The sequence below is a fragment of the Anopheles gambiae genome, chromosome X (assembly GCF_943734735.2).
Source record: "Anopheles gambiae chromosome X, idAnoGambNW_F1_1, whole genome shotgun sequence".
Classification (NCBI taxonomy): Eukaryota; Metazoa; Arthropoda; class Insecta; order Diptera; family Culicidae; genus Anopheles; species Anopheles gambiae.
This window is the reverse complement of record NC_064600.1, coordinates 516,583-536,624: the sequence shown is the minus strand read 5'-3', so window position 1 is coordinate 536,624 and position 20,042 is coordinate 516,583. Positions and strand designations below refer to the sequence as shown.

Sequence of the window (20,042 nt, the reverse complement as noted above, 5' to 3'; positions counted from 1 at the left end):
CAACACTACCTTTTGCCTACCGCCCTTATCGGGGTTTCGCTCCTTGTCCGCGTTTGAACTGGGCGAGCGTCTTAACATATAAAGACACATTATGGGACTGCATCGGTTTGCATTTAAACGAAAGAAACGACGCGGTAAGCTTATAATTCATTGTTACAACAAATCTGTCACCAGAGGGCATCCGAAAGCTAAGTGATTTTGTGCTTTGTTTTCCCTTCGCGCTTTCGGTCGATGACGAAACATTGCATACGTTTTAGGCGCTGTGATCTAGATACGTTACGTAGAGTATATATCGCTTGATTATGATTTTAAACTAACGGCACAGTTTCAAATGAATACCAACACACATATTTAATAGTAGAAAGTAAATTTATTTCGAACAAAAGCCAAGACAAAAGACGAAAAAAAAAACGGAAACAAAAACTGTTCTTACAAATAGTAATCAAAACTGCGCGATGACGGCTGTGTTGCCTCCCGCACGCACTTCGCTCTTGAGCGGCGCTACCTTAAGCTGCTACGACGCGCGACCTTAAGCTCTATTCGGTACGCGGCAAGTAAATGAGGTAAGCAAAACAAACTAATTCCATCCGCCGGACCCTGTCGGAGGCTATGAACAAAATTGGGCAGGACACCGTAACAGGGCTCGCGGTGTGTCTACTCTAACGGAATGGCCACCGTGGCAACGGCGGCGGATCGTCGCCGGGCCAGATATCGCTGCAGGGACGGGATGGCGAACAGCATCGCACCACTGATGGCGATCGTCGTGCCGGCCATGATGAATCCGGGACCGTAGGAGAGTGTGTAGTCGTACAGCCAGCCTGCGAATGAGCACGGTTTGATGAGCACATCGTTCTTTTTTTTTCATAGGAAGAATCTTCCGCCCCATTGCTTACCTGCGATCGGTGGCCCCACGAACGAGGCAATGCCCTGGAAGAGCAGCAGCAGCCCGAACGCGTTCGTCAGCTTCTCCAGCCCGAGCAGATCGACCAGAATGACGGACGTCAGCCCGACGTACGCACCGATCGTGAAGCCGTACACCGCCGAGTACACGCCGAGCCAGTAAAAGTCCACGCACAGCACCGACAGGGCGGTCGCGATGCCACACACGGCCAGCGAGCAGTTGTACACGGCCAGCCGGTTCACCCACGGCTTGTCGGACAGGTAGCCGAGCACGATGCGCCCGACCGTGTTGGCGATGCCGATGATGCCGAGCAGATAGCTCGCGTCCTTCGACCCGATGCCGAGCACCTGGGCCTGGGCGGCCAGGTACACGTACGGCACGTTAAACCCGACGCTGGTCAGAAAGTTCGACACGGTAAAGATGATGAAGATCGGATCCTTCAGGATGGAGAAGTTCATCATCTCGCGGAAGGTGTCGCAGGTTTCGCGCGAGCACGGTATGCACCCGAGGCAGCGCTCCGGGGCGTCCGGTTCGGCCGGCGGCCGGTGCAGCCCGTTGCCCTGGACCGAGCCGTAGCTGCCCTTCTCGTAGATGGACAGGTTCGCTTGGGAGGCGTGGCGCGACGCGATGTTGTGCACGGAGCCGGTGTAGAGTGCGTCCTTGCGGTACATGGTGCCGCTCTCGGTGCGCTTCAGCGGCACTGGCTGCACACTTTCCGGTGCCGTGAGGAGGGGCTGGCTGAGGCCGAGCCGTTTCGCATCCTCGCCCGGGGTGGTGCGCGTGTGCTTGTCCAGGTTGTGGCCACTTGCCGAGTGTCCGTTCTGCAATTGGAGTTCGGAATGGTGGTGCATGGGAGCAGATTAAGACAGAGCAGCGGGCGTGATGCAGCACTAACCCAGTGAGACGGGAGTTTACGTACCGCATTGAGATCTATTTTCGGTGCATCGACATGACCGTGGCTGTTGGAGCGTTTCAGGTTGCTTTCGTTAGCGTTGCCCGAGGTCGGCTTCATGGTGGTGCTTGGATCTGTCGGGCAAACATTGCGTTGGGTTTAGAGTTCAGCTGCTAGCACCTGCGGCGCGCACTTACCGGCGCTGGAATGTTGCGGCAGCTCCTGGAGCTCCTTTCCGGGGCTGGCCGGTTCGTGCACCAGCGGCCGGAACATCAGCCCGAACAGGACGCAGATCAGCACGATGCCGGCGATCGCCAGCAGTGCGCCCTGCCATTGGAATTTCTTGATCAGCGCCTCGGTCAGCGGGGCGAAGATCGACGTCCCCAGGCCGGAACCGCACACCGCGATGCCGGTCGCCAGGGATCTCAGTCTTTCGAAGTACATCGTGACGCTCACGATCGCGGGCAGATAGATCAGTCCCAGCCCGAGCCCGGTGCCGACGCCGATCGTGATGAACAGCATGAACACGCTGGTCGCGTACATGCTGACCGCGAGCGAGGCACTAGCGAGCAGCGCACCGGCAATCGTGACCGCCCGGCAACCGTACCGGTTGACCAGCGATGACGAGATGGGTCCTGTCCGGTCGATGCGAGATACAGCATAGAAGAAGAAAAATACGACGATGTGGAGGAAGAGGGGAAAGAAAAAAGAAGTAGAAGAGAAAGAGGAAGAAGAAGAGGAAGAGGAAGAGGAAAAGAACAGAAACAGGAATAAAAAAAGGGAAGTAGAAACAAGGAGCAAAATGAAGTGTTGAAGAGTAATAGGAAGACGAAGAAGAAAATGATGAAGCAAAAGTACAAAATAAAGTAACAGGAAGAGGAAAAAACAACAGCAAGAAGAATAATAGAAAACAGATAAGGAAAACGAAAGAAAACGAAGACGAAGAAGAAAAAGAAAGAAATAAGAAAAGGAAGAAAAGGGGCAAAATTAGAAGCAAGAATGGGATTAGTAATAAGATAGGAATAAGAAAAAGGAAAGGAAGAAGAATATAAGGAAGACAACAAAAAGAACAAGAAGCAGAACAAAGGAAAGGAAAAGAGAAGAAAGGGTAAAAGAAGCAAAAAAATAAGAAATAGAAGACAAAACAAAACAAAAGAACAGAAAAGAAAGAAAGTTAAAAAAAGAAAAATAAAAGAAAGAACAGGAGAAAAATAAAAAGAAAGGAGGTTAAACATAGAAGTACAACGAACTGTTGGCGAGGAACTTACCGGAGCATAGTGTAACACCTACAAGGATCGATGCGATCCAGGCCGTGTAGCCTTTACCTTCGTTGAAGTACGTCAGGAACTCGGAGTAGAAAATACCGAACGAGTACGTCAAACCGTCGGCTGTGTGGGGATGAGACAAACGCTTGGTTAGTTTCGAGCAGAGCCTCAGAACATGGATAGTTGGGAATATTGCTGCGCGTCCGCTCTACCACTACATTCACTGATCCCGCTAATGATTGCTGATACGTGATTGCATATATTAGAGCGGACAATTTCAGCCAGGCAAGATAGCAGTTTGGCAAATGCCCGTCCCCGGAAGACACTGTTCGTTTTGCTCGGGTGCCGCTCGCACCCTGATCTTGATAGCAGCGCAAACGCAACCGTTCGAAACCATCGGCCATCGGTTGATAATCTCGCGCCCGCGTGCGTTTGCGCTGACCGTGGTTGACTGCACCCGGGGACCGGGGTTGTTGTTTTTCCCTCACCTTGCGGCTAATCTTTCGCGCCCTCCCCTTTAACCCGGGTCATCCGCCCCGGGGTGCGCACTATCAGCAGCACGGCCAGTGCGAGAAGTGTCATGGCCCGGCGCGCTCGCGCAAGGTGAAGCAGTAAAACATATCGCTGCAATCGGCGTCTGGTTTACGTTGTCAAGCTGCGCCTTTCGTGTATGAATGTATGTTTACAAATGTTTCTGCCGCCTGCGCTTTGCACCGTTCTATTGGGCAATCGGACGCTTGCACTGTTTGATTGGTTTCCGGGGCAGGTTCTTTCCCGCTGCACACAGAAACAGGAGGCGCCGCTCATCAGCTGAATCATTGATAGGCGGCTAAGCTCAATCGCGAAGAGGGAAGGAATTCCCGGGAAAAGCTCTCCGGTACGAGGATCGCGTGTTTCGCGATCACGTGTTCTTTCCGTCCAGCAACCTCATTCAGAGCAAATCATTGGTTCAGGATCGTTGGTTTAATCAGCCGTTTCGGCTAGTGCCTAGCCACCAGATGGATCCCAGCCCGACGGGCATGTTTTTAATTTAAGAATAGGAACAACAAAACAACAAATCAACGCCATCAGCTCGGTCAAGGCTATGGCACCTAATAATTTGTGTACGTTTACTTTACAGCCGCAAAGCAAACATGCTGTACTTGGCATCGTGTTGTTTTCGTCTCTATCATTACGCTCCAAAGCAATGGACAGACATTAGCCACATTAGCCGCCGCATACCGATCGCGCACAGGCTAGTCGAACATGCTTCAGTACGGCCACGGATGTTCGTCCTTGGAGGGCACGCAACAACACCACTGTCATCGGCCGCGTTCCAAGTTGTCGATGATGCAGTACCGCTTGCATAAAGGAAAAGCGGATCAAAACGGTTAATCATGGGTTTTGCCATGTCGGTAACTGGTTTAATAAAGCGCCTGTAAACGATCGCGGGCTTTGTTGTCGACGAGGGAGGCTGGCCGCACAAAGATCGACGCTAGAATTAATGCACCGTCGGCGATGGTGTTTAGCTGTGCATTCCGGCTTTGTAAGAATGCTTTTTTGCTGCACAATCTATAAAACGAGTCAATAAAGCATTTTATATTCGTGAAAGATCCACTAAGGGCTCAACGAATGCATAAAGCAACTGTCTCATGCATTATCCAAGTAAGATCCAAGTCAAAGACATAGCTAACTGAGATGTTGTAATGAACATTACAATCGTTTATCGAAAAAAAAAATCTTTAAAGGTTCTAATGGTTATATCTGAGGCGTCAGCATTAGACAACGTGTCTCAGCGTTTGTCTACAAGTCGAGCAACTGATAACAGTTAAAAGTATGAATATTAAGGCACACTTTGAATGGTTCAAAAAAAAAAAATTCTATGTTGATATGCAAGCTCAGGTATACTGACAGTCATGAAAATACTTACAGGGTAATGAATGCATTGGTCAAAATAATCTCAACTACGCACTGGAACAACAATGGTTTCTACTGTCTGTCGCCTTACGCTACATAACATTGGTTGGCAACTTCATCTTCAACCGATAACGACTTTACGAGCATCTTAAGTATCGAATCGAAGGACACGAACAGTCATGATAGCTCGTTAATCTTCTGAAGTACAGTCTATCTTAAGCAAACACATCGTTGAAGCTCCACATGTTTAGGAACATGTTGCCACAGAACTACTGGCAGCCGTCCTGCTTACCATTTGCTGTAGTTGACAGCAATTGAGCAGAGGCGTTTATTTCCGAAATTGTCCTTCAAAAAAAAAAAGTAATTATGTAACAAGAGCCCTATCCGTTATCTGACAAAAGCTACATCAGCTTCAAAACTTAGGGCGTCCCCCTCGTCCACTAATAGCCAATAGCTGCCACCCGGGACCATCGAAACAATAGATGCCGATTGAACGATGAGGAAAGTTCAATTGCGCTGCTTATCGTTAATCGATCATCGTTCAACCGATGCTTTACATTGTGGACCTGCCGAAAGTGTGTGTGTGTGTTATCTGGGCCCCCCTCCCCGTTCACCCCGTTCGGAGGGTACTCGAGCCACATGCGCGCATGATTGATCTGTTATTGGGCCGCAGTGGCCGTTGGTAACCCACGTGGGCCGCGTCGACCGTGGATGACGATTAGTAGCAAAGGTTGCTCGGGCAACGATACTTACTGATGATATGAATGCTGAACGAGGCCAACACCACCATCCAGCCCCAGCCACCGTCCGGCGGTGTGGGCAACCCATTCGGGTCCACCTCGGTGACGCTCTGCTCGATATCACTGTCGATCTGCTGCTGCTGCCGCTTGCGGCTTGCCGGTGGTCCGTGCGTCATCTCACCGGCTGGTGTGTTGATATGTATTGGAGGGGGAGGGGGAGAGAGAGAGGGGGTTGCGGGGTTGGAGTTCTCTGCCAAATCTGGTCCTCGGGCCCTGGGTTCTAGCTGCTGCGTCACGTCAGGTTTCCCTCCGCACTGCTGGCGTTAGGCACGTGGCGTCAGGTTACGTTGTGTAGCGTTGTGGGCTAGCTGGTCGATGTCACGCATCTGTTCGGAAAGGGAGACGATGGGCGTACGATAAGACATGGGCTCGGGAAGCTCTCTACAAACGCTCAGCGATGGAGCAACGCGCAGGCAAACAGACAAACTATCACACTGTCTCTGGTCGAGGGCACGCTCCAGCTCTACCAACTACCACACACTATCGACGTACACAGGGCCGAAATAAACAATAGCGCGATCGCTTCCGCGTTGAGTCACACACAGACAGTCAGTTCACAGCGGCTGCCGACCCTTCTTGCCTTATCTCGGCTTTGCTCGAACTGTATTACGCGCCCACGTGGTGCGATAGTGGTGTATCAGTGGGGCACACGCTCGTGACACTCGTCAATAGTTTCACTGGACACCGGACCGGGCTGAAGGTTCCCAGGCAACTACCAGCAATCTGAACTACGCGTGAAGGATCATACACACACACACGCACACAACCACATCGAACGACCCGAATCTTGGGCGGCGCGCAAACAGCCTTATTACCGTCTTGTGCCAGTCCTCACTGTCGCGCCGGTTCACTTGGTAACGCGTACCCGATAAGCCGCTGTGTTCTCAGCTGCTTTGTCCGCCCGTTCAGCCTTTGTTTACGCCTAACCGGCGCGGGCCTATCAAATAACCGCTCGGTCAGTGAATCATCTACAAACAGTGTGCCCTCTCCCGTCCCGCCTGCATCCCATGGAACGCATCCGATCGGACCCCTTTTTGGCCGGCACACTTGCAAGCGCCTCTGCAGCAAGAAGTCGGCACAACAACTCCACTGGAACGGCAGACCACACACGCACACATACACAAAATAACAAAAAAAAATAGCTTTTAGCTTAGTGTGCATGTGCACACAGTGCATCGGTGGTTACTCAGCCCGAGGAAGAACCGTTTCCTTTAGCGGTAGGGGGATTTTTGAAAGATTGATTGTTGAACTGGAGGAATGGTGGGAGAAGAAAGGCGGTTTATTGCAGATCGCCCTCGCGGTTTTTGTTTAGTATCAGCCACACGCACAAAGAAACGGCGCCACCTAGTAGCAGAGAGAGACAGACCTGTCATCACTTGCCTAAGATGATCTGAAGTGCCACTGCTGCACCGAGAACCGCACGGGTGAAGAACCGACCGACGACTGCGAACGGGACGCGCGCGTATTCGCGTCCGCAATCGAACCCGCCATTATCTATCCGCCATTGCCGCATCATGTTATCAGTGTGATGGCGGTGGCGGCGGCCCCCATTCAGCGTTAGGATGCTGCCGAACACGCCGCCACCGATAGCCGATCGGTCCGGGCACACGAACGCCGCGAACCGATCGTGCCCCGCGTTCGTCATCCGTTCGGGCACCGTCTAATCGATCGCTGATCAGAGCGGGACGGCGAGACCGCACCGGGCCAATCGGGAACGTGCTGCAGGATTTATGGCGCGTTCTGGCACCGCAGCGCATTTATCTCGATTGTTGGCGAGGCTACATTGTTGACCGTTCGAGTGGCCACTCTGCACCGGAACGGACCCTGAAGGGATCGCCCATAATAAGCGCAGTCAATGGTGGAGGGCCCAAGTGCGACACCTGAGCCGTTGTTTGCGTCGTTGCTTGAGTAGCGCATTCCGCTGAACCGCCTTATCGTGCCGAGGTTTGCACTTTCCCACACACACACACACACGCACGCACGCTCTCGTTGGCAGGTGTTGTTTTCTTGTTGCATTTTTCTGTCGCTCGGACGGGTTCGCTTCCGCAGTCCGCAACCTTCTAAAACGGCACGGGATGCGGAAGCTCCATAGACAGAACGTAGCAAAACCGGGTGAGAGTAAAAACAAAACAAAAAAAAACAAACACACACGTTCAAGTATAAACACGCGCTGCACACTTTCACTGCGGCTGCATTCCACCCCTGCTTCCCACATAGCCCCGGCTCCGTTCTACGCGTCAGGTCAGAGGCGTCTCTTTGTGGCAGGTTCTGTTCGCGCCTACCGGTACCGTAATGCAAACAACGACACTAGTAACGTAGCGCGCGTTGGTTTTTGTTTTTTTGTTTTTTTTTGCATCAGCTCTCTCGCTCTCCTTCACTCTTGTTCTCTTTTCTGTCTACTCTCCCCCCGTTTCCGAGTGCAACGAGGCAGCCGCGTGGGGACAATGTCTTAGTTCTGGCCCTGCACAGTATCGAGAATGCGTAAAAATAGCGGTTCGATGCGCGAGTTCGAGCTTAACTGTTGCCGGTTTTCGTTTCTTTTTTCGCCTCCACTGCAGCACGGTTGCTTTGTTGCTGAAAATAGCGCCCGCGACTGCATTCTGGCCCTTTGGTCGCTCGCTGCCGTTGTCTCAAAAAAAAAAAAAAAAAAAAATGTCAATAGGTAGGTGTCTGCTATAGCCGGCCTCGTTTCTTGGCCTACCAGCCTTCGGTTGAAGGTGTTTAATTAGATGCTTTCTGCCACGACATTCTTTGCTGCGGCATACATCGTGGAGAAGGTGTGCGGGGAGGTTGTGGAGGTGCGGGGGGGAATTGATTGACCTTGTTAGACCCTTTTTAGTTGGTCCTGGTTTGTGCACCACGTTGCACTATATTAAAAGATCGCTCAAGACGACGTTGTTTCTGTTTCCTTCCTTCCAACTGCTGCACCGATTAAAGCGCCATCTGGATGGGTTATCACGGCGCAGATAAAGCATCTACCAGCTACAATCTAGCCATAAAACGCCATTGCCAGTGGCATTATGCATCGCAAACTGCCGGTCGGTTGCGAACAAACACCAACCTGTTGCTGGTAGACACTCAGCGACATTGTCAGTCACCGTCCAGATGACACTGTTGCTATGACCTGCGGTCTGTGGTGTGTGCCATAGCCATAGCACTGTGTGGCACTGGATAAACAGCCGCTAATGCCACTGTCTGCATTGTAAAGCATGTCACACGTGCCTTCTTTACATCTGTCACTGCTAGCTTCCGGCTTAGCTAGTACGCTCCACCAACCGCCAGCGGCTGGTTGTTTACATCCTCATCCGCCGTTGGAGGACGCGCCGTGCACTGCAACACGAAAGGACGCGTGGACGCTGTGCCCTGAAGGCTGGGTTTGGTGGTAGGCAATCGTGCAGGAACATTGATCGCTGGTGGTACAACTCTTTTGATTGATGTTTGATTCGCACACGGACCGGACGTGCACGGGGTCACCGTTGGTGGATGATGCAACATGCGCCGAAGCTGGCTCACGCGTCGGGGTATATCCAAGCGCACACGCGCTCGCACAATCTCACCCTTTCACTCGCGCTTATCTTATCTTGCCGCTCGCCGTTACGACACCGATTAGGCGCAACAGCTCGCCGGTGCAGTATGGCGTGCGAGAGGGGTCGATGCATATACTTACGATTCGACACATTTCCGGCCTGTGTCACAGGTGACCGATGTTGATCGCTCATTGATGGCGCCACATTTGAGGCACTGCGTTCGGGATTATTGCTTGCGCAGGCTAGACCACGGGACCTTGCAGACTTCCCGAGGGCACGGTGTTTGCAACGCACTATGTTTTTTTTCCTCCCACTAATACAACGCACACACACACACACAGGCACATACACTCCCAATTTTCTAATGGGATGAACGGCTTAAGAGCAACTGTTGCGTACCCTGTGTGGCTGGCAGCCGGTCTTCGAGCGGACGTTTATTTTTGGCCCCCTGCTTGCGCACGTGTTGCGCAGGCGTTTGCGCATACGCTCTCACTACGCGGGATCCACCGAAAAAAAAACACACACACACCCACACCAAGCAAATGTTATGAAGTAGACTCCGTTTTGCCGTATTGGAGCTGGAATCGAATACCAGGGTGTGCCGGAAATGTTCGCCAACGATACTTATTTCAATTTTCTATTTTCTCCAATCGCTCCAAAATCACGCGCTCCCTAATTTTTGTCAACCACAGCCGCATTCAGCACCCGCTCCCGGCGAAGGCTAGCGATAACTTAAACCCGTTGCCCCGGGGCCAATTTCGCGCCGTACCGAAATGTATTTGCGGCAGAAGAAAAAAAAACACACACACACAGACACATAAACAACCCAAATCATAATTCCAGCAAACCTCAAAGATAAGTTCTTGCCGCTTGTCGAGGGGGCCTTGGCGTTGCCTTGCGTGACTTTCAGCTGGATACGGTATTTAGATGTAGTTTGGGGCTGTTGATGTTTAGGACTTCAGTGGGAGGGGTTTGAGGTTGCAAAAAAAAAACAAAAAAAAACACGAATAAATAAACAGATGCAGACGCGGACTAAAACAACCAACCGCGAAGAATTATTACTACCGCGACAATGACAAGGCGCACGTTCGTTTCGGGCTGGCGTGATACGGGGGAATCGATCGGCTCGGCTTAGCTCGGAATTGATTTGTTTTACGATCTGTAAATGTGAGACATAAACACTGGCATGGAATAATGGGGTTTTTTTCCCGAGCGGCGAGGTTAATGCGTTCTGAAGACGCGAGCGTAACGTGAAGTCTGATTTTACGCTTCTAACCGAACGAACCCATAAACAAAGAGTTGAGATCGTTAGGCGGATGAGTATTAAAAATTGCAAAGAAGGGAGTTTTCCTCTATTTGCATAGTTTAATATTTGAAGCGAATTTCTAGAAGCGTATTCTCGTCAAGAATTGATTTGATAAACCTTGAGTGTTTGGAACGTACAGACTTGATTGCAGAAAGAAACAGAGCTATAAATAACAATAATCCAATGATGTAAACAAAGTTACCATTCCGGATGGCGTGTTTAGTATACAATCTGTCAGACAGCAGCTGTCACTGCCGTTCAGCTGTCACAAGTCATTCTTACCCCTTTTCAGAGCAATGTAACGAGTGTAAACCTTTCGTTTTATAGAATAAAATGAAGGTTACATTGGTTGAAACTCAAAAAGTAAAGCAATAAAAAAAGATACAACAAAACACTCCATATCTATGCGCCATGTTTGTTTGCGGAGATTAAGGTTACTGTTACGCTTGCCCTCCTCCCCCTACTCCTCCATCGCTGGATCACACTTTCCAGCTGCCTGGAGTGATTTCGCACCAACCACCGGGGATTACACAGCGATATGTACGAGAGAGAGAGAGAGAGAGAGAGAGAGAGAGAGAGAAAGAAAAATCCGTCACACTGTCGCTAGAAGGCGGGAAGATCGAGGTCATTAAAGAACGCATCAATTATGAAAGATAGAAACGATACGGCAGACGCGGCACAGACACACTGCCTGCACACGCCTGCAGGCCAGTGTCAATATTGTGCCAATACGATAAAGGACACGGCCTGGAAGGAAGCAACACCGAGCAATGGGCCGCTTATCTGGCTCGCTCATCGCTCCATCGGAAGTGTTCTCTGTATCTGGAAGGGAACCGAATCCGGTTCGGCGGCCGGTGCCCAATGAGCCCAACCGCTACCCGCGTGTTTTTGTTCGTCCTTTTTGCAGTGGCGTCCTCCCAATCCCAAACGACGACGTGCTTTCATCGCATTCCTGTTTCCCGTGCTGGTGAGATTTTCGCTCTCACTGTGTCTGTGTGTGTGTGTGTGTTTTAAACTTCATCGACCAAAGTTTGCGGCACACGAACTGGCCGCCGTGATCCGCGCGAACTGAGTCAAGGTTGTTTGCGGCAATCGATTGGCACGACTGCGGCCCCTGCTGCGGCAGAACGGTGTCGTGCGGTTTCCCCCGACCGAAGGTGACGAAACGGATTTCGAACCGAGCTGGCTACAACTCTCTTGGGCACTGAAGGGCCGCGATGGGCAATATCGCTGCTTACCGAGCGAGATGCGTTGGCCAGCGAAATCCATCGGCACAGTTCCGGTGCCGCCGGGGACGAACCTGCTCGCCCATGTCAGGACATCAAACTCTAAACAAACACACACACACACATACTCACACGCACTAAACACTTCTTCAAAAACTAACCATGAGAGCCATGGCCGACTCCACCAACCACCACCGGGTAGAGACTCGTCCGGACTGGGGCACCCGACTGCCACCTGGGTAGGCACCATCACGTGCGCGTGAGCTTTCGCGCGCCAAACACTGTCACCCCGTGCGGGACACTGCTGGGGGCTCCAGTTCGGCCGACAGTTGCAACCCGATTTGCTGGAAGATGCTAAGGAGCGACGATGTCGGTTAGAATGAGAGCTTTCGGTATGCGCCCCCCCCCCCCCCCCCCCTCGCTTGCGGCGAGAGCGAGAACCAACCAAGCCAACCGGTTCGGAAGGAAAATAGAAAGCAAAACAACAAAGACGCAAAAAAAACTACTCGTTCAACGTGTCCAAAAACAAAAAGCTAGTCAAACACTTTTCCCTCCACGCTGCACGGGGCGGCCACCCATTCATTGGAGGTAAAAAAAAAAACAAATCGCTGGAAAACCGAAACCCACCACTCGGGTGTACGAAACGTACGGCCCAAAGGGAGCCAGGCAGGAGCATTATCGACCAGCAACTACTTGTTGCTGCTGCTGCTGCTGGGTTGACGCTTTTGTTTTGCAGGTCCGTGCCCACAGTGCAGCGCCACAGCTTACTGCTGCTCCCCGTGTGCAAGGCCAGCATGCACACCGGCTGCACAATTAGCTGTGAGTTAAGTAGGCGTGAAAAGTGAAATAGAAATGTGGGGGAAAAAACAAAAAACCGGGACCGCTTGCTTTCACCATTCGAGGCATGTGGAGAAGTTCTACTGCACGCTAACTGGAATGAATACTAAGAACAGCTCCAATCCCTGCTGGATGGTTTGTAATTAGCGCAGTGGGGGAATAGTGCACTGCTACATGTTTTCAAAAATAGAATTTAGTTGGTTGGAATAACTGCTGCATGCTTGTTTTGTCTAATAATAGTAGTAGCGCTCCATGGTTGACAGATACCTACCGGTATGGACATTGCAATAGCATGTGGTCAATCGACCCCCAATTGGATTTGAATTCCAACAGCTGGATGCAGACAGTTTGTGAATGAAGTGTTCGAAACAAACGAAAGAATCTTAAATTGACTGTGATGGTGCTCAGAAGATCAGTTAGATGAGCAAACAATCTGACACCTAATCCTAAACACCTCCAAAATACAGAATATTACTACATGCCATTGACCTGTGGCCTTCCTTTGTCTATTTTTACAATTAGACGAGAACATTATCGTATTCAAGAGAGCGTCGCCAAACATGCTACGATTACGAACGTTACAGCCCTCTAATTTTAGTAAGAGATACAATTCCGATTCTGTACAATTTCCAGGATCGGAATGGGTTCAGGATCAGGTCGATCATCGTTATTGCTTGGTGATATTTCGAGGGCAGTAGTGCAGTAGTTAGTTGCGGGACAAATATGGGATAGGAAATAGTTCCAAAACCAGTATGCACTCTGACTCAGTTGACTTTGAAACACATTTGGCTTTGAAGCTACTAAGATAAGAAGAGCTTACATATTTACTTATTCGGTACTACCTCTGCATTAAAACAAAACAAAACAATAAACAAAAATACTAGAGTATAATCTCATCAAAGAACGAAACAAAGACTTGTTATATGTTTTACAAAATTCCCATGATTCCAGATTGATTGTTCTGGCATTTTTGTGACCCTAGAATCAATTATTTTACATGTAAATGAAATTACCAAATGCTTTCCGCATATCGTACCCACTCCTGTACACACCAACCCCGTCACACAAGCCAAAGGAGCATGAAACGAACGTCATCATTGCTTCAACACGTGCCAGTTTATTTGCTAATCGTTCTACATACATTAACCAACGTTCTTTGCTTTAATCGACCTGTGGGAATAAGGAGGAGGCTCGCATTTCGGGCTACTGGGTGTTGTATACAAAGATGCGCTTTTGCTCTTCCACGTTCACTTTTCTTAATCATACTTAACAGATGCTCAAAATGTTTGGTATATTTTTCCTACCTTGACTACCTGCTTCGAGTTGAAACCATTGGGCTTTAGATTCGTTTGGATGGAAACCTGTTTCTGGTTGAATTCGGATACGGCTTTCTTTTAGACGGAGTGCGTTCAATTTCGATGAGTGGACTTTAGCTTCCTAGTGCTGGCTGGCAATTACTGGATCCTTTCAATTGAAATCTACTGCTAAGAGAACGCTGGCAAATTAGCTGTCATAAATCGTACAGGGAAGTATACATTTCATTTTTCCGTTGTTTCATCCTGCCCCTTTGCAAGCAGCTTCCACTGTTAAGACGGTTCATTGTACGCATTACACCCTATGCTGGCATGCCGGTTGTTTAAGGGAGGAATTTCCCCTCTTTAAGGGAGAAGCTTCTCGTGCGGCTGGAATATTTTCCCCTACCGCCGGTATACGGCATGTGAAGAATGTTACTACTTACGCGAAATGTTGGCGAATGGCGGGCGAGGCGAGCTTTAAACCTCCTTCAACGGTGTCCAGGTGAAGTCGGCCTGGTACGTGTAGTAGACGAGCCAGTAGAGAATGTTGAAAAACGTGAACGACGCCGGGAACAGAACGCGAGCCGCCTGATCGATGAGCGATACGCTGTTAATGTGCCGATTGCCGCCACCTGCAAGAGAGAGAACGACACCACATCGTTGCGTTATTGATTTTGTCGCGACCGCTCAAACACTGCTACCTCGGGCTGAAGCTTCCCGCTGGCGACGGCGCCGGAACTGGTCATCCCCGAGGAAGCACAGCCAGACCTGCTTCCAGGTTGGCTCCTTCGGCGGTTCCGTCTGCGTGGTGCGCTCCATCGTGGAGAGGTGGGACGAGGTCGGCTTGAACATGTGCGTCGGGTCGTTGTAAATGGGACAGATCAGGGAGCTGCGGCGCCGGGCAGCGAGCAGCCGCGGTGACTCGATCGCGGCGGCCGTGCTGAGATGCTGCTGCAGCGTCGGCAGGTCCCGTATCTCCTCCACACCCTCCATGTCTTCCCATTCCTCCTCGTCCAGCGGTATCTCACCACTGCCGACCTGTACCGGAGACCGGGCTGAGATGTTAACACTATAAAGAGCATACAAGAGTACCTCGAGAACGACCGGTTACCTTCGTGAAATAGTGCACGCCGGCAAACTCGAGCAGTGTTGCGATGCAGTAGAAGAAGCTCATCAGCAGAAACCAGTCGAGGGCGGTGGCGTACCGCACCTTCGGCAGATCGGTGCGCGAGTCCAAACTGATGGTGGACAGCGTCAGCACGGTCGTGATGCCCAGCCCGACCCGATCGCTCGTCGCCTCTCGGTGAATCCAGAACGACACCCACGACAGCACCACTATCAGAATGCACGGCACGTACACCTGTATCAGGAAGTAGCCGGTGTGGCGCTGCAGATTGAACGACACGTGCAGGACGGAGAATTCGCCCTCGCGCCTAATGAACGTGTAGTTCTTCTGCCCGAAGCTCATCAGATCGAACTGGCTGAGCGTCATGCCCGGCACGAAGTTGACCGAGTCCTCATCCTTCCACTGGTACACCAGCTGCTGGCGGGAGTAGGCATAGCTACCCAGCACCAGCGGGCAGGACTGCCGGTCCATCGGAAAACTGCGCAGCTCCATCAGGCAGGATGCCTTGATCGTGAGCCGCATCGAGTACAGTATCTCACCATCCTGGCTCAGGCGCAGCAGCTTGTTCGGCACGGTGATCGTGTGCACGTGCGAATGCTTGCCGTTGTAGAAGTACGTGTCCGGGCGCCAGATGCGCTCCAGCATCTTGATACTGAGCGACAGGCTCTTGATCGGGCCGCGAAAGCTGAGCCGCTTATCGCGCCAGTACTGTCGGAAGTAGCAATCCATCGAGTAATCCTGCATGCATGGAAGCCAATAAGAGAGACGTAGTTGAATTAAGGCCCGATACTGTCTACAAGATTTAGTTAGAAGCTGTTGTGGCACAACATCATCTCACCATATCGAGTTCGGACACTGGGCCCATGCTTCGTATAAGTATGTTGGTTTGCACTAAGGTAGGTACACCTGCAGGCAAAAAGAGTAAGCACATCTTTAGTAACCACTTCCAAGAGTCATGTAAAGTACATTCTCAATTTCCCGACATGCGTTTTACCTTGTCCATGCGTTGGCATTTGTGAGTTTTCGTATCGCTTCAGCAGATTCTCCAGTATGATCGTAATGTTCTTGCTTAACATATCGTCCACGGCACTGCGGCGTTTGAAGCGATCGCTCTTCTCCCGCTCCCCGGGCTCCTCCTCAGTACTGTTGAACGATCGTGCCTGTCGGTGATATACATGCGATGCCACCGGATGCTCCCTTTCGTTCCGTGTTGCTCCGTCTGCTCTTTGCCGTTGGGTACCGTCATCCGCCTCCGGTTCTGCCTCGAGTCCTCGAGGACGTATAGGATCGGTATAGATGTAGTACCGGTTAGAGCCGTGGCTTGTGTGAAATCCAGCGTCCGGCGATAACGCACGGTACCTAGATGCGGTGCGTTCCCGTGCCGACTCGTCGCTATCCAGTAAGGTACGTGGATTGGAGCGCTGCTTACTGCCAGTGCTGCTCGGCTGTACACCGGCAATGGTGGCAAAATGGCGCAGCTTGTGCAGCTCCACCGACAGGCGGTGCTGGTCCGTATCGGTATGCCGGTTGGGGGCCTGGGAACCGCCGTCCCCAAGTGCTACAAAGGACGATGTGAGCAGCAGCACTTTGGCCTGGGAGGCGTTCCGATGACTGCCCGGGCCGGTAACGATGGGTTGCAGATGGGTTGCATTATATCCAGCGGCAGGCGTGTACTTCAATAGCTCGATACTGAGGAACATTACGGATTGAGCAGAGGATGAGAAGATTGGAACTTGTTCGGGCTGGGAAGAGGGATGCTAATTACCTTGGAACGAGGTAGAAGAATTTGTACTTTTTCCCAACGAGACTTCCTTCACCATTGATAGATGTGTTTGAGGAAACGATTCGTCTCTGGTCGATAGAGCTGTGTTGGTTAAGCGTGCTAGCTGCAGTTTGCTTAGTCAGGGCGAAGAAACTAACGCAGCAAATAATAGCAAATATGAATTACAGCAATAATATGAAATGAGGTAAATCATCCGGCAGCTATATTGTAGTAATTGGATAGGGATAATCTAGGACGATTTCATACTATTTTGGGCAAATCCCAGTCCAGAGTCCAGAAACGAATGCATAAGAGTCCAGACGATTTCTGATGAATTGAGATGAGCCAGGACGACTCCCTCTGGATGACTTCAAACGAGCCCAGACGGTTCTGTGTGAGTCATTCGAAACGAATTCAAACGATTCCAACTGTGTCTAGACGATTCCGGATGAGTCCGGATAACTCCAAATAAGTCCGGATGACTCCAAACAACTCTAAACGATTCCAAACGACTCTGGGTAGTTTTTCCTGGATGATCCTACATGATTTGAATCCTGATGAATTTCGACAACTCTGTATGAGCCTAGATGACTACAAGTGACTCATCAAGTGACGACTCAGGACATCTTCGGATGACTCTCAAATATTCCACACAACTCTCTACGGCTTTGGCTGTGTGAATTCTGAACAATCGAAACGGGTCTGATGCTTTTAAAATTTGAGTGTTCAAACCCGTTTCGATGGACCCATCAACCAGAGCTCAACAGAGTTCTTGGTGCGTGCTTATCGACACTTATTTGGAAACATTCCTAGCCGTCCTGAACAGTCTGGAGGCATCCAGCATCATTCGAGTTCATACAACTTTTTCCAGCAATGTTCGACCTGGATTCGTCGAGATTCATCAGGAACTGTCGGAGCCGAATCAAAACCGAACATTCGGAGTTAGATTCCATTTTTCATTGCCTGATTTCGAAACCATGCTCCGGTTTAAACATCCCTATCGATATCGATGCATATGTCTGCAGAAAAGTATAAAGCTAGGTTAATGCAACGGGAACTGTCTTCATATTTGCCTGATGTCCCGCCGAGTTCATTGCGTTGCCTTTTCACGACCTCATTTCCAAGCACGAAATATGTACGAGCTGTGAAGATGGCAGACATAGAAGTCACCAACATCCTGTTTTGCGTCTGATGTCCGATGCTCATGCTTCGTTCGCCTGTAGGTAGGTTTAACCTTCTTACGCAACCACACTTACACCAAGAACTTGTTCCCCTTTTTATGTATCCTGAAACGGTAACCTCTTTCCCCTCTTTTGCTCCCCCCCTTGGTGTTCGGTTTTGTCTTTCCGTTGTGCACGGTCTGTACCGTCCGCACGGACACTGTTTCTCTGGTTCCCTGTTCCGGGGTCACTACGGGACACAGTTTAGTGGGCACAGTTAAGTGTTAAGCCTGAGGGATTGAACCCAGGACAGAAGGGAGGGCGGAGAGGGCATTCGGGCGCTCGTTTCGCTTTTGGGCGCAAACTACTAATTGCCGTCTCAACTGCACCACTCGAGGCAGGAACCCACTTAAATGTAATTAGACCAGTTAAACCCGTTACGGAGCCGAGAATGCTTGAGCGTCTCACTCACACTTCATCACGCGTTTGCCGAGAAGGGCGGTATAAATCGGCATTAAAGTGGACAAAAACCTCCCCCTGCTGTTAACGGATGAGAGGGGGTGGTGAGGTGGTCAGGGCTGTACAGTAAATGGACCGATGCAACGCTTAATAATGGGCAGAAAGGGCACAAGGCAAACTGCAAGTGGATTTAGCACAAAAGGAAGAAAGAAAGCAAAGGACAAGGATGCTGGAGGGAATTTCATAGAGAAAGAACTAGCGTTTTGCGTGCAAGCGAGTGAGCGAGAGCAGGAAAGTGAGTGCAAAGAAGAAACACAGTTTAAAAATCGATAAAGAAAGCCTACGCTATTGGGCCAAGTGTCCTTATGGCAGCTTAGCCGGACGGTACGGTCCGCCAGCGGCACGCGTCCTGTCAAGGTGTGCGCGCGGGCCGCAGTGCACTGACATGGCATGTGAATACGTCAATTATGGCGGGATGGTTTCGGCCGTGGTGTGGATGCACATTGCAATTGAACCAAATATTGTAACAAGGCTCTGGCAGGGCACCACGAAGGCACTCGATGGAAATGGATGGAGCAATTAAAATATAAATGCTACACGATGTATAGCCGCCAGCGCTGTAAACACCTTGCACACCGAGCAATTATCACCGTGAAGTACCCAGGCGGTTGGACAATTAGGCGATGGGGATTGGTGCCCAGCTGACACAGCTTCAATTTGATTGTTTACCCGATTGGTGTGACCGATTAAGTGCATCAATTATTCGAGTTCGCTTACTAATACTTACGCCGGCAGCAGCACGAAGGCGAGGACGAGCAAGCGAACCGCGGCATGTGCCATGCTGGAACGATGTGAAAAAGGGGAAAAACCATTTATTCATGCCTTTCTGGGGATGGCAAGGGAAGGAATGTTGAACAGGCCTGTAATGCACACTTGAACAAATGAATTTGGAGTTGGAATTCGGTTTGGCTTTTCATGCACTAGAAATGTTTGCGAGTGTTCGCAGTTGATTGATGGGAATGGCCGATCGTTGGCGCTAGCTGTTGTCACAATTCTCACTAACCTTGAGCGGCGAAGGACACTGTTTCGCTCGGGATGCTCGCGATCACGGCTTGGGAAGCTCGTGAGACGCGTCGACTACACGCGCCAACTGGACACTGGACGCACCCGTAGCGGCCAGCCAGGACACACGATCACAGCCCAGTGCGTCCTACGCCCCTCGCAGCTGTATGCAGATTCATGCAAATCACGCTTTACGACCGGGACCGGGCGACCGCAGCTGGGCGAGCACGTGCGTTCTCGCGCCGACCAATTTCAAACTGTGCCCAACGCCCGCCTGTGCCGGGCGTTAGCGATACCTTCGTTTGCGCTGCTAACTCCATCCCGCTCAGGCAGGCTCGGCCTGCTTTGGCCGTCTGCTCGCTCGCTCCTTGCTCGCATACACTCACACAAATTCTTCTCTTACATGTGTGTGTGTGTGTGTGTGTGTGTGTGTGTGTGTATGTGCGGTTTCGTCCACATTGGTTACGGGTGGGAGCGATGCTGGCTGGTTTGTGATCTATTTCCCTTGTCAGCAGTGTTGCCTACAAT

The 20,042-nt window shown here is 50.8% G+C and overlaps 2 protein-coding genes across 11 annotated transcripts; both read right to left on the bottom strand.

The window, feature by feature from the left end:
- Positions 1-350: 350 nt before the first annotated feature.
- LOC1272237 (monocarboxylate transporter 12-B) lies at positions 351-9,634 on the bottom strand. Of its 9 annotated transcripts, none has more exons than XM_061662463.1 (7): positions 9,422-9,633; positions 5,708-6,080; positions 3,062-3,181; positions 1,991-2,428; positions 1,821-1,927; positions 894-1,722; positions 351-818 (listed from the first exon to the last, which is right to left on the bottom strand). In XM_061662463.1, the coding sequence occupies exons 2-7, from the start codon at positions 5,868-5,870 to the stop codon at positions 655-657; spliced, it is 1,821 nt and encodes a 606-aa protein (XP_061518447.1). In that variant the 5' UTR covers positions 5,871-6,080; positions 9,422-9,633; the 3' UTR covers positions 351-654. The 9 variants fall into 9 exon arrangements, with proteins under 9 accessions (XP_061518447.1, XP_061518436.1, XP_311120.3 ...); XM_061662452.1 differs by lacking the exon at positions 9,422-9,633 and adding an exon at positions 7,906-8,043; XM_311120.5 differs by lacking the exon at positions 9,422-9,633 and adding an exon at positions 7,135-7,993.
- A 4,098-nt stretch (positions 9,635-13,732) lies between these two features.
- Positions 13,733-19,774, bottom strand: LOC4576034 (gamma-aminobutyric acid receptor subunit alpha-6). 2 transcript variants are annotated; one of them, XM_061662407.1, is made up of 8 exons: positions 19,516-19,774; positions 19,240-19,293; positions 16,837-16,986; positions 16,066-16,760; positions 15,910-15,977; positions 15,057-15,809; positions 14,644-14,983; positions 13,733-14,577 (listed from the first exon to the last, which is right to left on the bottom strand). In XM_061662407.1, exons 2-8 carry the CDS (start codon positions 19,290-19,292, stop codon positions 14,423-14,425), a joined length of 2,214 nt encoding a protein of 737 aa, XP_061518391.1. In that variant the 5' UTR covers position 19,293; positions 19,516-19,774; the 3' UTR covers positions 13,733-14,422. The 2 variants fall into 2 exon arrangements, with proteins under 2 accessions (XP_061518391.1, XP_001237369.3); XM_001237368.3 differs by having other exon boundaries at positions 14,647-14,983.
- Between the last annotated feature and the right edge of the window lie 268 nt (positions 19,775-20,042).